Source organism: Carassius auratus, linkage group LG44F (genome assembly GCF_003368295.1).
Source record: "Carassius auratus strain Wakin linkage group LG44F, ASM336829v1, whole genome shotgun sequence".
In the NCBI taxonomy this organism is placed as follows: domain Eukaryota; kingdom Metazoa; phylum Chordata; class Actinopteri; order Cypriniformes; family Cyprinidae; genus Carassius; species Carassius auratus.
In genome coordinates, this window is record NC_039298.1 from 1086834 (window position 1) to 1099779 (window position 12946).

Sequence of the window (12946 nt, forward strand, 5' to 3'; positions counted from 1 at the left end):
AGATAAACAGAGGTCTTACTGGTTTGGAACGACATGAGTGAGTTATTAATTACATCATTTTGATTATTGGGTGAACTAACCCTTTAATGTTTTTATAGAAAATATTTTATAGTTTGTTACAGAATAACAAGTTATGCTCAGAGTCCAGAGCCTCGATCATAACATTATAACAGGCACCTTCCTATTAGATACCTGCATGATCGAGGGACCCATCGCAATAGAGCGTGGCACGGGACAACACTTAAAGGGCGGGTAGAGACTCGTGTGTGTGGGATGTGGGAGAGTAATTAAGATGTGCTCACACTAGGCAATCTTAACCCCCAAAGCCTGGTTCATTTGACTAGTGTGATTATTCGTTTAGCAAACCCTGGCTTGATTGGAAGAGGTGGCCAGAGCACGGTTCAGTTGTATTTAGTTCAGCAATATATTGCGAGAGGGCTGTGTGTTACCACGTCCGATACGACTCAAAATATTAAACCACAAAGTTATCAAAACAATTCACTCCACTGTGTTGAGTGAGAGCTCTTCTCTGCTGTCAGAAACTTCCTATGTCCAACTTATAAAGTCATGATTACGAGCTCATTTTCTGTTAAAATGGCAGTGGACAGTGGACAGTGGTTAGTGAATGTTGATGCTTAGCCTAAATAATTTGATCAGGAGCATCCGCTACTGTGACCCATGATTTGTCTGTGTATATATATATATATAATTTTTTTTTTTTTTGAGATGCACTGATTTTTTTGGGGCTGGTACTGATTTTAACAAACAAATTTTGGGCATCAGAATAGATGTTATTTTGATCGTGTTTTAAATCAACAAAGTTTAAAAACTGCATTAAATTATGCTAGCAGTTTTATTGCTGCATCATCAAATAATTTCTAATAAACATGGATTGGATCCATTTAACATTCAACAGGTTTATTAAATAAACAGTGCTTGTAGTTTTTTTTAGGTTTTACAGTTTTCAGGTACAGAAATAAAGTGAACAAATGTAAAAAAAGACTTCACTGATTAAATACATATTAATCCTTCTTTATTGTGACACACTTTATTATGATTAATCTTCTAATTTGTTTTTGATTACATTTTTTTTGTTTGTTTCTCCGATCACAAATGCAGACACAAATGCTCAACACGGATGCAACTGGATGCAACAAATGACAAAAAAAGCTTGTAATGGGTTTTACTGGTTTTGACTCATCGCGCCTCGCATCACAGTGTTAAGGGGTTAACATTTCCATCACACGCTTGAGGCATTTGGCCAATAAAAAAAATTTAGAGTGGTTTAAAACTTTTTTTAAACCACTCAGATAGAAACCATTTTATATTAAACAGTCTTAAGTGAAGGCACATAAATAAATTAAAATCACTGTAATGGTCTGTTCACTAGGAACATGAACTATTAGGATAACTATAACAGTAACAGTATTAGGATCCACACCAACAGATGATACGGTTCTGATAACAAGCAGGCAGTTTCGTCATCTGCCACATCAAGTGCTCGAGGTTTTGTCATTTTCCATTCATGAGTGTTGCAGTTCAAGCACAGTGAAACGTTCAGACACGACAAAATACTGACAAAACAGAATATTGTTTTTTCAATCTTAATGCTGAAAGGCGAATGTGCACATAAAGGATAAAGAAAAGCAAGAAAGTCAGAAAGTCAGAGGAAAGAGTTAAATACCTGTGTGATTTGTAATAGTCCTCTTTGAGAGGAAAGAGTCGCTCCTCGACTCGCTCCCAGCGCTCCAAACAGGCCCACAGCCAATCAGGATTCACCACATGGAGATGTTTACAGCCCTGAGCTTGGCGAAATTTCTCGGTACCTGACGGGGACACGAATACATAAAAAACAACAAACTATTGAGACGAACAACACCACACTGTCCATGTGTACGTGTCTGGCCAGTGTTTCTCACTCCACTATCAGCAGCGAGGAATGTAGTCGGTGCCAGAGCAAAAGAAAGTGGAGATAAACAAACAAATGTTTACAACCAAATGCAAAATGCCAAGACACACTCTTCTACCCCTGCACCTGCGATCACTGCTCTTGGCTATCGGAACGCATTCAAAGTTTGAAAAGTTTAGAAAACTTCAAAGTTCTAAAACAGAATTTTCGTGGTTTAGTTCTGTGTGCACAACTCTGACTCTGTCTGCTGTCTGTATCTAGATGCAAGAATACTTCTCTCCCAGTGTAGTCTAAGTAAGTATAGTGCCATGAGCAAAAGTGATGCCTGTCCTCTCAAACAGCACTAATCATGTCGGTCCAAACAGGACATGAATTATATCTGCTCACAGCCACCTACTGACTCTCATCACAGAACATCCTGTGTGTCCGCTCTCGTCTGAATTCATCATGTGTGAAGTTGTGTCTGTATAAACGATGGATCAGAAAGCGGGAAGGACATCCAGGCAATTACACAAGCCAGCCACCAGACAAATAATTTGGCACCAAAGGCTGAGATCTGTGAAAAGCTGTCAAAAAAATATACAGTACAGGGAGAGAAAGTTTGGCAGCCCTCTGCTTCTTTTTTCTCCTGACTGGCTTTGTGGATTTCCTTCCACTCGTCCTCTCATTAGCCGCTCAACATTAAAAGTGTCTTGTGGTCGTGGTGTTTGGCAGAGGTGAGGGGGCTGACAGATGAACGGGGGGGTGATTACAGTTAAAACCACAGTGTGGTGACATTGGAGTGTGGAAATGTTTGCTTAATGCTTAATGGTGGCCAATTAGACAGCACTCGACAGTAATTACGTTTGCACTTGATTGTCCAAGTGTGTGTCTCCGTGTGTGTGTGTGTGTGGGGGGGGGGTCTTCTTCGGGGGTGGAGAGTGTCGAGATGAGCACAGATGAGGAACAATATACTCAATCGAGTTTGAATAAATAAAGTTCATTTCATTATTTTGACTTTATGTTCATGTTCAAGTCATCGTAAGTATGAATTACATTTGTAATGTATTCGTTTAGAAATTAATGGATGTGATTTTTTTTTTAAAGTGTATCGTGATTGATTCACATCGTACTGCAAACTCTGGCTGTTGAATATAATCAATAGACAAAGCCACAATAGCACATCGTTTGTGTTGAGCTCACTGAGTAGCAGGAAGTTGAGACAAAGTTGAGATGGCTTAAATAATTACTAATCAACACATCTATGAGATCTGCTCATCACATTAACAAACGGTTCATACTAAATCTCAACCTCACACAGAACATTTTATAATAACTGCAATTAAATGCCCATATATCAGTCAGAAATGTGTCTAATTGCTGTGAAGTGGACATGAACCCAAATCAGTTTAATTATACAAGACGTCAGAGCTGAACGATTTAGGGGAAATTAGGATTTTTGTTCCTGATAGAAATTATGATTCTGAATAAAAAATACAAATAAAAACAAATGCTGTCCCTGTTGCACAATTTGGCCAAAACTGTTATATATTAATATGACTAGGTAATAATAATAAGATACTGTTATTATGAATATTTATCATTATAATTATTATATAAAATATTAAACAAAATAATGATTTAAAAAAATTCACAGTAAACACAGTACAATTACAGTGCTGTGCTTATTTGAAGGTTTGCAAAATTTTTACCAAAAATGGCACAAAAAAGTTAATTGCTCATGATTATAGATTAAAAACTACTCATGCTGCATGTATGCTACATCTTTGTTTGGATCATGATTAAAATCCAGTGGTTGCCTCTAATTTTAAATGGAAAGAGCACAGACGAAGCCTATTAAGAGATTACTTTTATTGTTTGATTTGGTGCTTGCTTTAAAATGTAAATTTAGTTTTGTTATATTTTAATTTCACAACGAAACGTGCAGCAAAAGCCTAATAAGCCACAGCATTTGAAATCGTGAATCGAATAGAAACGTGAGTTGAGTGAATCCTTACATCCCTAATTACTAAATTAAATCACAGCTTTTGCAATTTAATAGTTACACTAATCCATAATCACAATCACAGTCTTCATTTTGATTAAACGTGCCGCCCCAGAGTCCGATTCTCTAACCATTAGGCCACGATTCCTCGAAAGCATCCCTTTGCAGCTGGTGTCTGAAGCATGCGAGACTCACCTGCGCGTGCAGCAATAAGGTGAGTGGTGCGGTTTGGGTCTTTGGCATCGAGCACAAGGGTCTTTCCAAGCTTGGCACCCAGTCCCTTGGTGTGGTACCACTCCCTCGTGCGCTCCATTGGGTAGTTGGTGGGATAGAGGCCGCTGAAGATGACTCTGGTGCCTGCCAGCGTACGGCCCTTCAGTTCGGGAATGATCTTCCGTATGTCCGGACTCTCTGGATTCTCTTTCCTGAGGAAGGCCTCGTAGCGCGAGTAATACTCTCTGTGGATGCGAACCAAAACCTCCTCCAAGTGAATCAGGTGATCGTCATGGTCCATGTCTTCCTCTTCCTCATCGTCCTCATCCTCCATACTGTGATCTATAGACTCCTCACCCATTGTGATGCCCGACTGCTCACTGTTTTGAGACTCAGTTTCCACTTCTTTCTTGTCTGAACAGCCGTTGCCCAAACCACTGAGATCCTCGGGATCTGTTTCTGGGACATCGTCCCCCTCTGTCCTCTGTTTGTCCCCTTCCCCACCATCCTCTTTGCTTTTAGACTCCTCTGTTTTTGTTTGGCTTGGTTTGGCTATTCCAGCATCCACCAGCCGTCCTTCACCATCGCTGTCAGATAATCCTGTTTTACCCTCGCTGTCGCTGTCGCTCGAAAGGTCAAAATCCAGGTCTTTGGCAGCAGCAGCATTAGGGGTGTCAGTCTCACCTGAGCTGCCCTCCCCCTGCGCTTTCACATTACACTGGTCAGTTAAATCTGTGCTGTCATTGGGCCGTTCCCCTGCGGGGCGAGTCCTCTCATTGGCTGATGCTCCCTGAGTGGCGGTGGCAGAGGGGGACGACTCCTCATGGCCAGTTTTTCGGCCCTTGCTGGATTTCCTGAGTCCGTTTCTCTGTTCCTCCTGTCCTGACGATTCCAAGCTCTCTCCAGGCCGCCCAGCCTGGTTCCCTACAGCAGGATTACAGAAATATTGCTTAGGTACAACTTCTGAGTAATAATTTAACATGTCTTACTTGAAGCAAATTTACTGTATGCACCTATAATTTAAGAGAGATTTACTACACAGTCATTGTTGAAGAGCATATTTTGTGCAGCTTGTCCGTGAACATTGTCTCTGTGCAGCTAACGCTGCTCCACGTAAAAGAACGCATGTGTAGAGATTTACAGCTGATCACAGAATCCACTTTACTGACGAGATGTCCATTAATATCATGCCAATTGTGTATTGTATGGTTTTAAATTTAGGTTTAGTTATAATGTTCATGTTAATGTTAAAAAAAAACAATAATAACCACATGAAAGTTGTCTCACTCTGATAACAATTCATTCCAGGGACACATATAACGATGTGCAAAGCAGTGTTTCTTACAGCGCTTTGTCTTTTCTGTTCCCAAATCACTCTCTATCACTCACTCACTCTCACTCACTCACTCTCTATCTCTCACTCACTTTCTCACTCTCTCTTACTTTCTCTCTCTCTCTCTCTCTCTCTCTCTCTCTCTCTCTCTCTCTCTCTCTCTCTCTCTCTCTCTCTCTCTCTCTCTCTCTCTCTCTCACACTCACTCTCTCTCTGTATATCTCTCTCTCAAAAGCCATGTAAATTAATAAACTAAGTTCAAAATAGTTTTTTTTTTTACACATACACAAGTGTATCCATACAGCCAAATCATCTATTGGATATTGTGTGTGCACACAGACCAGTGTTATTAATTATGTCAAGCTCTAAAGAGAGTCATTAAATGTTCCCTGAAGAACATTCAGCTCCTAAAACTTCTGGATTCCTGAAACTGATTTATTTTATTTTTAATTAATATGCTTAATATTATCGTTTAATCTACAAAAACTAGGAGTGCATATACATTAATAAAATAAAATAAAAAGCTAGAGCTAGGGGTCTTCAAATACTCCTATGGACAAATACAAATACTCTTAATTTCAAAGGTTAGACCACTAGTTGGTCAGACAAACATTCACTAATTAATAAAAAACTATTTAAAAGTCGCTTTGCACATCCCTCACACAATGTACAAATTGAAGGTGAACCACAAACATGCTTTATCATTCAAAAGAGAAGCTCCTCTTGAACCCCTGTCCTCCCTGTAACTTTAGGGCTTTTCGCACAGCTTTAGTTCCAGAACTAAATGTACAGTACTTCAGAACTGGGACGATTTGGCGTGAACTATAGGGCCTTTTGGGCCGTGAAATCTTTTCATAACAACTGGTTCTACCTGCTGTCGATTGGCTTACGTCATTTAACTGTCAGTGTGAATGCAACCCTTTAAATTGAAACAGTTCATGCAAAATCGTCCCAGTACTTTAGTACTGTACATTTAGTCCTGGAACTAAAGCGGTGCGAAAGGCCCTCATGTTTCCCAGTGCCTTTTAAAGGGTTGCATTCGCACCGACAGTGTGTGTACTAGGAAGTGACGTAAGCCGGTCGACAGTGACGTCATTTGTGCGTGGCGTTCAACAACGTTAAAAAAAGAAGAACGTTAACAACAGGAGGATGAAGGACGCTGTGTTTGAGCTGTGTTTTTGTTGTGTCTCCCAGGTTTCACAGTAATGGACATGGCATGTCTACATATATGTGAACGAAGCGAAAGGAGGACTAAGAACCTCCAACGACAACTGGCAGTGGTGTTTTCAAACGCGTCTGGCCAATTAAAGTCTATTTAAGTCATGGTTAGTACCAGTTGTGCTGGTTAGACACCGCCCCGGAGCCCTAGGAGCTAATTTGGTTCTCAAAAAAACCCAGTCCGGTATTAAATCGCCCAAAAGTAGGTTGTTCCACAAGTAGTTCTGGTTCTATGAAAAGGTTCCCTTTTGTTTCCTGTGTGTCCAGCCCTCAGGGACTCTTGACAGCTCTTGACAGACAGAGGTAGAGGTACTTTCAGCCTCTAAATATCCTCCTGAACAGTCTTCGTTGGTGCAGGAGCAGAGCAGTTTAACAGATCCCTCTGCTGGTAACATGTTTCCTGGACCTGCTGTAAAGTGCAGTGCGCTCCTCTCCTCTTTCAGAGAGAGGTCACACACACGTGCAACCTTTATTAAAACACCACCGTCGCTTCTTATTAAACCCTCCCTGCTGGAGAGCGAGTGGAACTACTTCTCACCCCAAAAAAGCTTTGCAATCTGTAAAGTAATACTTATCTGTAATAAACATGAACAAAGAAATACTCACACTGATAGTCTGAACAGAAGAAGCAGATAGGACAGATAGTCTCAACTGTTCAGAGCGCCACAAGCGTTCGTATCGTTAATTACAGTCGCTGGGAAAATAAACGTTACCTTTTCTGGCCATCTGGGCCTCTCGAGAGCCCGGAGGGGCGTTGATGTCCCCGGTGCCCTGGAAGTAGATGTACTTCTTCACTGCGATGAGATTCGGAGCGAACTTCCACACGTCCTCTCGGTCGTCTATGATGCACACCATGGAGTCTCCACAGGGGAACAAATTTCTGCAAAAAGCGCACAGTTTTCATACTGACATTTTTAGACGCTCATATTTAGCAGCTGGTGGTTGGTTATGACTAAATGAACAACACAGTGCCAGCCTGCCGAGACCAAAATGTCAACGAGCACTTTATAACATCAACTTTGGTTCAATACCAAAAATTATGTGTGGCCAAAAAAAGACTGAGACAATGAAATGGTCTGTGATTTTAAGTGGATGTATGCCCCCACAGGTGAAAATCACATTAACTAACAATAATTAACGGTCTTACCACCACAAAATGCCTGAATGCATTGAAAAAGTGTATTTGTCTTGTCTGCCTTTCAAATAAATGTGTTGAAACCCTGTTAAGTACATCTTGAGCGTCCAAACACATCTGAGGCCACTGGGTATAAAGTGTAATAAGTACAGATTAATCTGTGAACGTCTGGTGCATCTAAACATCTTTCCAACAGCTTGAGTTTAGAAATGGCAAACAAAAGTCATTCGCACTCATAGAGGCAGGGGGCTGCAGGGGCTCGGCTTCTGTAGGTTTATCGACCTAAAGAAAGTCATCTGTGTGTCTTTGTGTGATAGTGGCTGCTCTGTGAGACTGTTTTTCCTGCAAGGTCAGTACGAGAGCGTCATACGAAACCCACAAGTGAATTGGATTTCCTCCAGCATAGTCACTGCATAAAAGAAGTTGCTGGAAGCCTTTGAATGTTTTTATGTTAACCAAAGCAGAATAAGTAATGCTTTTAAATTCTGTAATACTAGAAATAGTAGTAATACAGAAAAAGGTAGTTCGGGGGAGATGCTTTTAAATTGTGCCCTTTTCAAATCATTTTAATAATTAAAATGTTAAAACCTCAAAGGAAATAACACTGAGGATGTACAAGAGTAACGCTTGAAAGAAATGGGGTGTATTTTCAGAAAGAATACCCAAATAAGAAAAAAATAAAACACCCAAAATGTATACAAGCTCAAAGTATACATATTCATCTGAATTATGAACTGAAACAAGATCATGATGCTTAAACAGATACACTGAAGTTTGAAATCTATTAAATGTTCACTGAATTTTTGATCTGTCATGCAGAACTGAATGAATACAGACCCGGGTGAAAAGCACCTTATATCTGCGTTTGAAAGCACGTTTAGCCTTGAATCAGAGCAGTAACACGAAGGCTTTCAGAAACACACGTCTCTTCCGTGCACGAGCACTTTGTTCACACTGCTGAGTCACGAAAAAAACTCGGGCAGTATTTTCATTCAAGGTTGAATAAGCTTTATATTTAACAAGAAACCTCTTTGGATGCTTGACCTTTAAAAATTAATTAAACTCTAAAGAATAAGTACAAAAATAAGGAAACAAAACAGATAAATCAATCAGAGTAGATAAAAATCTCTCTGAATATGAGCAAGTCCTGTTCAGGGGCAGTTGGATTTTTTATGTTTTTAAAAGAAGTATCTTATATACTCCAAGGCTGCATTTATTTGATAAAGATACGTTAAAAAAACCAACAGTTAAATGGTTAAATATTAGTAAAATTAAAAATAGCTGTTCTGTTGTGATATGTTTAAATGTCATTTATTCCTGTGATGTGCAGCTGTATTTTCAGCATCATTACTTCAGCCTTTAGTGTCACATGATCCTTCAGAAATCAGTATAATATGTGACCCAGGACCAAAAAAAAAACAGTCTTAAGTGTACATTTTTCAAAATTGAGATTAATACATCACCTGAAACCTGAATACATAAGCTTTCCATTGATGTATGGTTTGTTAGGATCTGACAACTTTTAGAAAATCTGGAATCTGAGGGTGCAAAAAAATCAAAATATAAAGAAAATTGCCTTTAAAGTTGTCCAGATGAATTCTTAGCCATGTGTATTACTAATTAAATATTAAGTTTTGATATATTTACGGTAGGAAATTCACAGAATATATTCATGGAACATGATCTGTACTTAAAGCTGCAGTCAGTAACTTTTGACGCTCTAGCGGTTAATAAACAGAACTGCTTGCGTCTTGCGGAAGAACATCGTAGCCGGAACTACTTCTCTCTGTTTATGTCTATGAAGAATCACAAAGGTACTGGGTTACTCCGCCGCGGTACCCCCGAAGCAATCTAAAATAGTCTGAATATAAACACTTATTATAGGTGCACCCTAGTGATTCAGGACAAGCCAAAAACACGGTTTGGAAAATGGATTCATGGTGTACTCGCTTATTATATATATTTTTCTACATTTTGAACACAAACAAAGTAACGGACCGCAGCTCTGATTGGTTGTTTCTTACCGGGAGCGGTCTGTAACTGCAAATGGCAATAGGACGACTGGGAGGAGCCAGAGGAGCTTGATTTTTTCACAGATTATCTGTCTCATATTCTACTGTCAGGACATAATGACAGGTTTAACAAATATGTAAAATATATATTTTTACACAAAAGTTCCTTACTACACCTTTAATATCCTAATGATTTTTGACCCATACAGTGTTTTTTGGGCTATTGCTACAAATATACCCCAGCTCCAGGATCACAGATTATGATTCGCTGCTCAATTTGTATCAGTTATTAAGGAGCTCAATTATTAATAATGGTTCTAGAGAATTTTGAGAATTCCTAGATGAACAGAAATATTTTGTAACATCACACACATCTTTATTGTCTCTTTTTTTTAAAACATCCTTACTGACAAGAAGTATCAATTTATTTTAAAAGGACAAAAAAATATTTTGAATGGTAGTGTAAAGGAGTTGAATGTGATGCTTCAAATCGTCTTTGATCTTTCAAGCAGTTTGGTGCCAAGAACATTTCCAATAAAAAAGTGTCCCCCACGGCTCAGGGAGGTGAACAAAGCCCTCCTGTAGTGAATCGATTCGTTTTGATCTCTGATTTTTTTGATCAAAGACAATTTTTATAATAACTCAGACTGGATTGGTCTGAAAGAAGAAAGTCTTACACACCTAGGACCACAATTCACTTCAAGGAGAGTAATTTATGGGCTAACTTACATTTATGGGTGAACTAACCCTTTAAAACAACTGTAGACTGAGAGCTACACTCCTCCAGAAGTAGAAGAGGGAAATAAGTGAAACGTGCCTCACCTGAGGTTGCCCGTCTTAGAGAAGGGGTCAATGCATTCATCTCTAGACATGATGCGATGAGAGAACAGCTTCTTTTCAGGGTCTAAAAAACCTGTTAAGAAGAAGGAAAGATTGGCATGAGTGAGGGAAAGAAAGTCTAGATTAAAGCTGCTGTAGACAGAATTGAGACCATCACAGCTGTAATAAAAGAAAAACAGGTCAAATAAAGCAAAATAATGCATTCGTGCATTCATAATGCATTCAAGACTTCAAAGCAGAGAAGTTGAGCTTCTTCCTATCTTGTGTCTATAAGATATCCTTCAGAGTCCTACTTGAACTCAAAAAATATATGTATATTATAGACGTGTATAATAAACCCCACAAGTGGGATACCACAAATCTGATTTAATCTTTATTAGTCGTTTAGCAGGTAATAAACAGGTCCGATTTTTCAGCTGACACGTGTTTGACGCATTTAATGTTTGATATGTTGCAGACACAGTAAACCATTTACTCCTCCACAGACTCTGAACAAATGCTGCCACCTGCTGTCACAGTGAAAGCCCCACACAAACACCAGGAGCTAGTCAGATGGGTCTCATCAGTATTAATCATGCACCTGCAATGGTGTGAGCGTATAAACGGCTGCCGAAGGTGAAGACGTGCAGCTCGTAGAGTTTGGCGATCTTCTCTAGAAAGTCTTTGCAGTGAGGCCTCAGTCGTGTATGAAGCGTAGGCTCCCCCCGTCCCAGCTGGAAATGAAAGATTCCCTGCAGAAACATTGAAAGACAGTTGACTTATATCATAATAAATCAAAACTTTATAAACAGCACACTGGCAAAATGTGTGACCGCAGACATAATGCATTCTTTGAGGAAAGCATTTGAGTCTGTGATAGCTCAGTTAAAGGTCTAGTAATTGTTTGGTATAAAGATCAGAGATCTGAGCGTTAACGCCTACGAGAAGAATGAATCGAAAATGGATGATAGCAGGGAGAAAGAGCGTTTGATGTAGTCATTTAAACAAAAATCAATCAATGCTCGGCTCCTGTTACACTCACATCCGCTGAGGGTTCACAGAAAAACACAAATGATTTCACGAAGAAGTCAAAGAAACAGCTGCCTGTGATTAGTGCTAAACTCTAACAAAATGAAGGTATTGGAGAGAAATCTTGCCTTAAATGTTATTGTGCATGGAGCAAAATCAATGAAATATCAAATAAATACTTGTTCAAGAGCATTTTAATTGCACTACTGTTTAGGGTCAGTTTTAGACTTTTTTTTTTAAAGAAGCTGATATTTTACGAACCAAAAAAAAGAGAATACTTCTTTAAGGATACATTAAATTGATCAAGTTACAGTAAAGACGTTTATAATGTTACAAAAGAATTAATCAAACATAAGCTGCTTTTTTTTACTTAAAAGTATCACGGTTTCTACAAAAAATGCATTTGAATATTGATACTAGTCAAATCGGCATGTAATACTGATTTCTGAAGGATCATATGACACTGAAGACTGGTGACTAATGATGATACTGATCACAGGAATAAATCACATTTTAAGATATATTTAAACATAAAACAGTTCTTTTAAATATAAAGAATATTTCACAATATTACAGTATTTTGGGTCACACAGATGCAGGCGTGCCCTGAAGGTCTGAATGCCAGTGTATTGTGAGCGTTTTAAGGGTGACCTTGTTGGACACGCGCTGGCAGTGCTGTTCAGTGGTGTGGATCAGCGTTTGGTCCAGATCCACCATCAGCACTAACTTCCTGTTCCTGTGAAGCCTTGTCTGGTCCTCTCGGCCGAGCTGCTCCGCTTGCTGTTCACAGAGACACAAAAGACTTCATACACAACCTCTGACATTATCAAGTATGCCACTCACTTCGCAAAACACAAAAACACACCTCCAGAGTCCTAAAGCATTCATTACGTGATGAAGCCTATTAGAATACAGTCAGAATGCCCCATCAAGCAAAAACTATCCCTGTACGGGTTTTAGTTTTTGTCTTATATTCATAAGATATGATGTAGTTAAATAAATAACATCACGCAAGCAAGAGTATCATGTGTTTAAAAGCCAGAGCAAGCTGTTTTTGGACTTCGGATGCAAACTCAAAATGATATTAGCTCCGGCCTGGTTTAGGAAGACATGACATCACACCAGTTGGTTCTTTGATTTGGCCTGAAACAATCCTCACCTCAGAGCTGACCATCAGCTCGGGAACACTGTGCACCATAGAGACGGTGGCCTGCTGCTTTCCATTCCTGCTCTGCAGTCTGAAAACACAAGGGCATCTTCAGCATCACACAGGCAGGAATATCTCCAGGAGCCG

General features: G+C 39.4%; 1 protein-coding gene across 1 annotated transcript in view; it reads right to left on the reverse strand.

Moving 5' to 3' along the window:
* Positions 1-12946, reverse strand: part of LOC113068270 (RNA polymerase II subunit A C-terminal domain phosphatase-like) — a 108389-nt gene that overhangs the window by 91868 nt on the left and 3575 nt on the right. The window contains exons 3-9 of the mRNA XM_026240940.1: positions 12812-12890; positions 12304-12432; positions 11225-11375; positions 10627-10717; positions 7371-7537; positions 4089-5030; positions 1685-1826 (exon numbers count right to left, since the gene is read on the reverse strand). Coding sequence (XP_026096725.1) covers positions 1685-1826; positions 4089-5030; positions 7371-7537; positions 10627-10717; positions 11225-11375; positions 12304-12432; positions 12812-12890 — 1701 coding nt within the window. The remainder of the gene's footprint in view (positions 1-1684; positions 1827-4088; positions 5031-7370; positions 7538-10626; positions 10718-11224; positions 11376-12303; positions 12433-12811; positions 12891-12946) is intronic.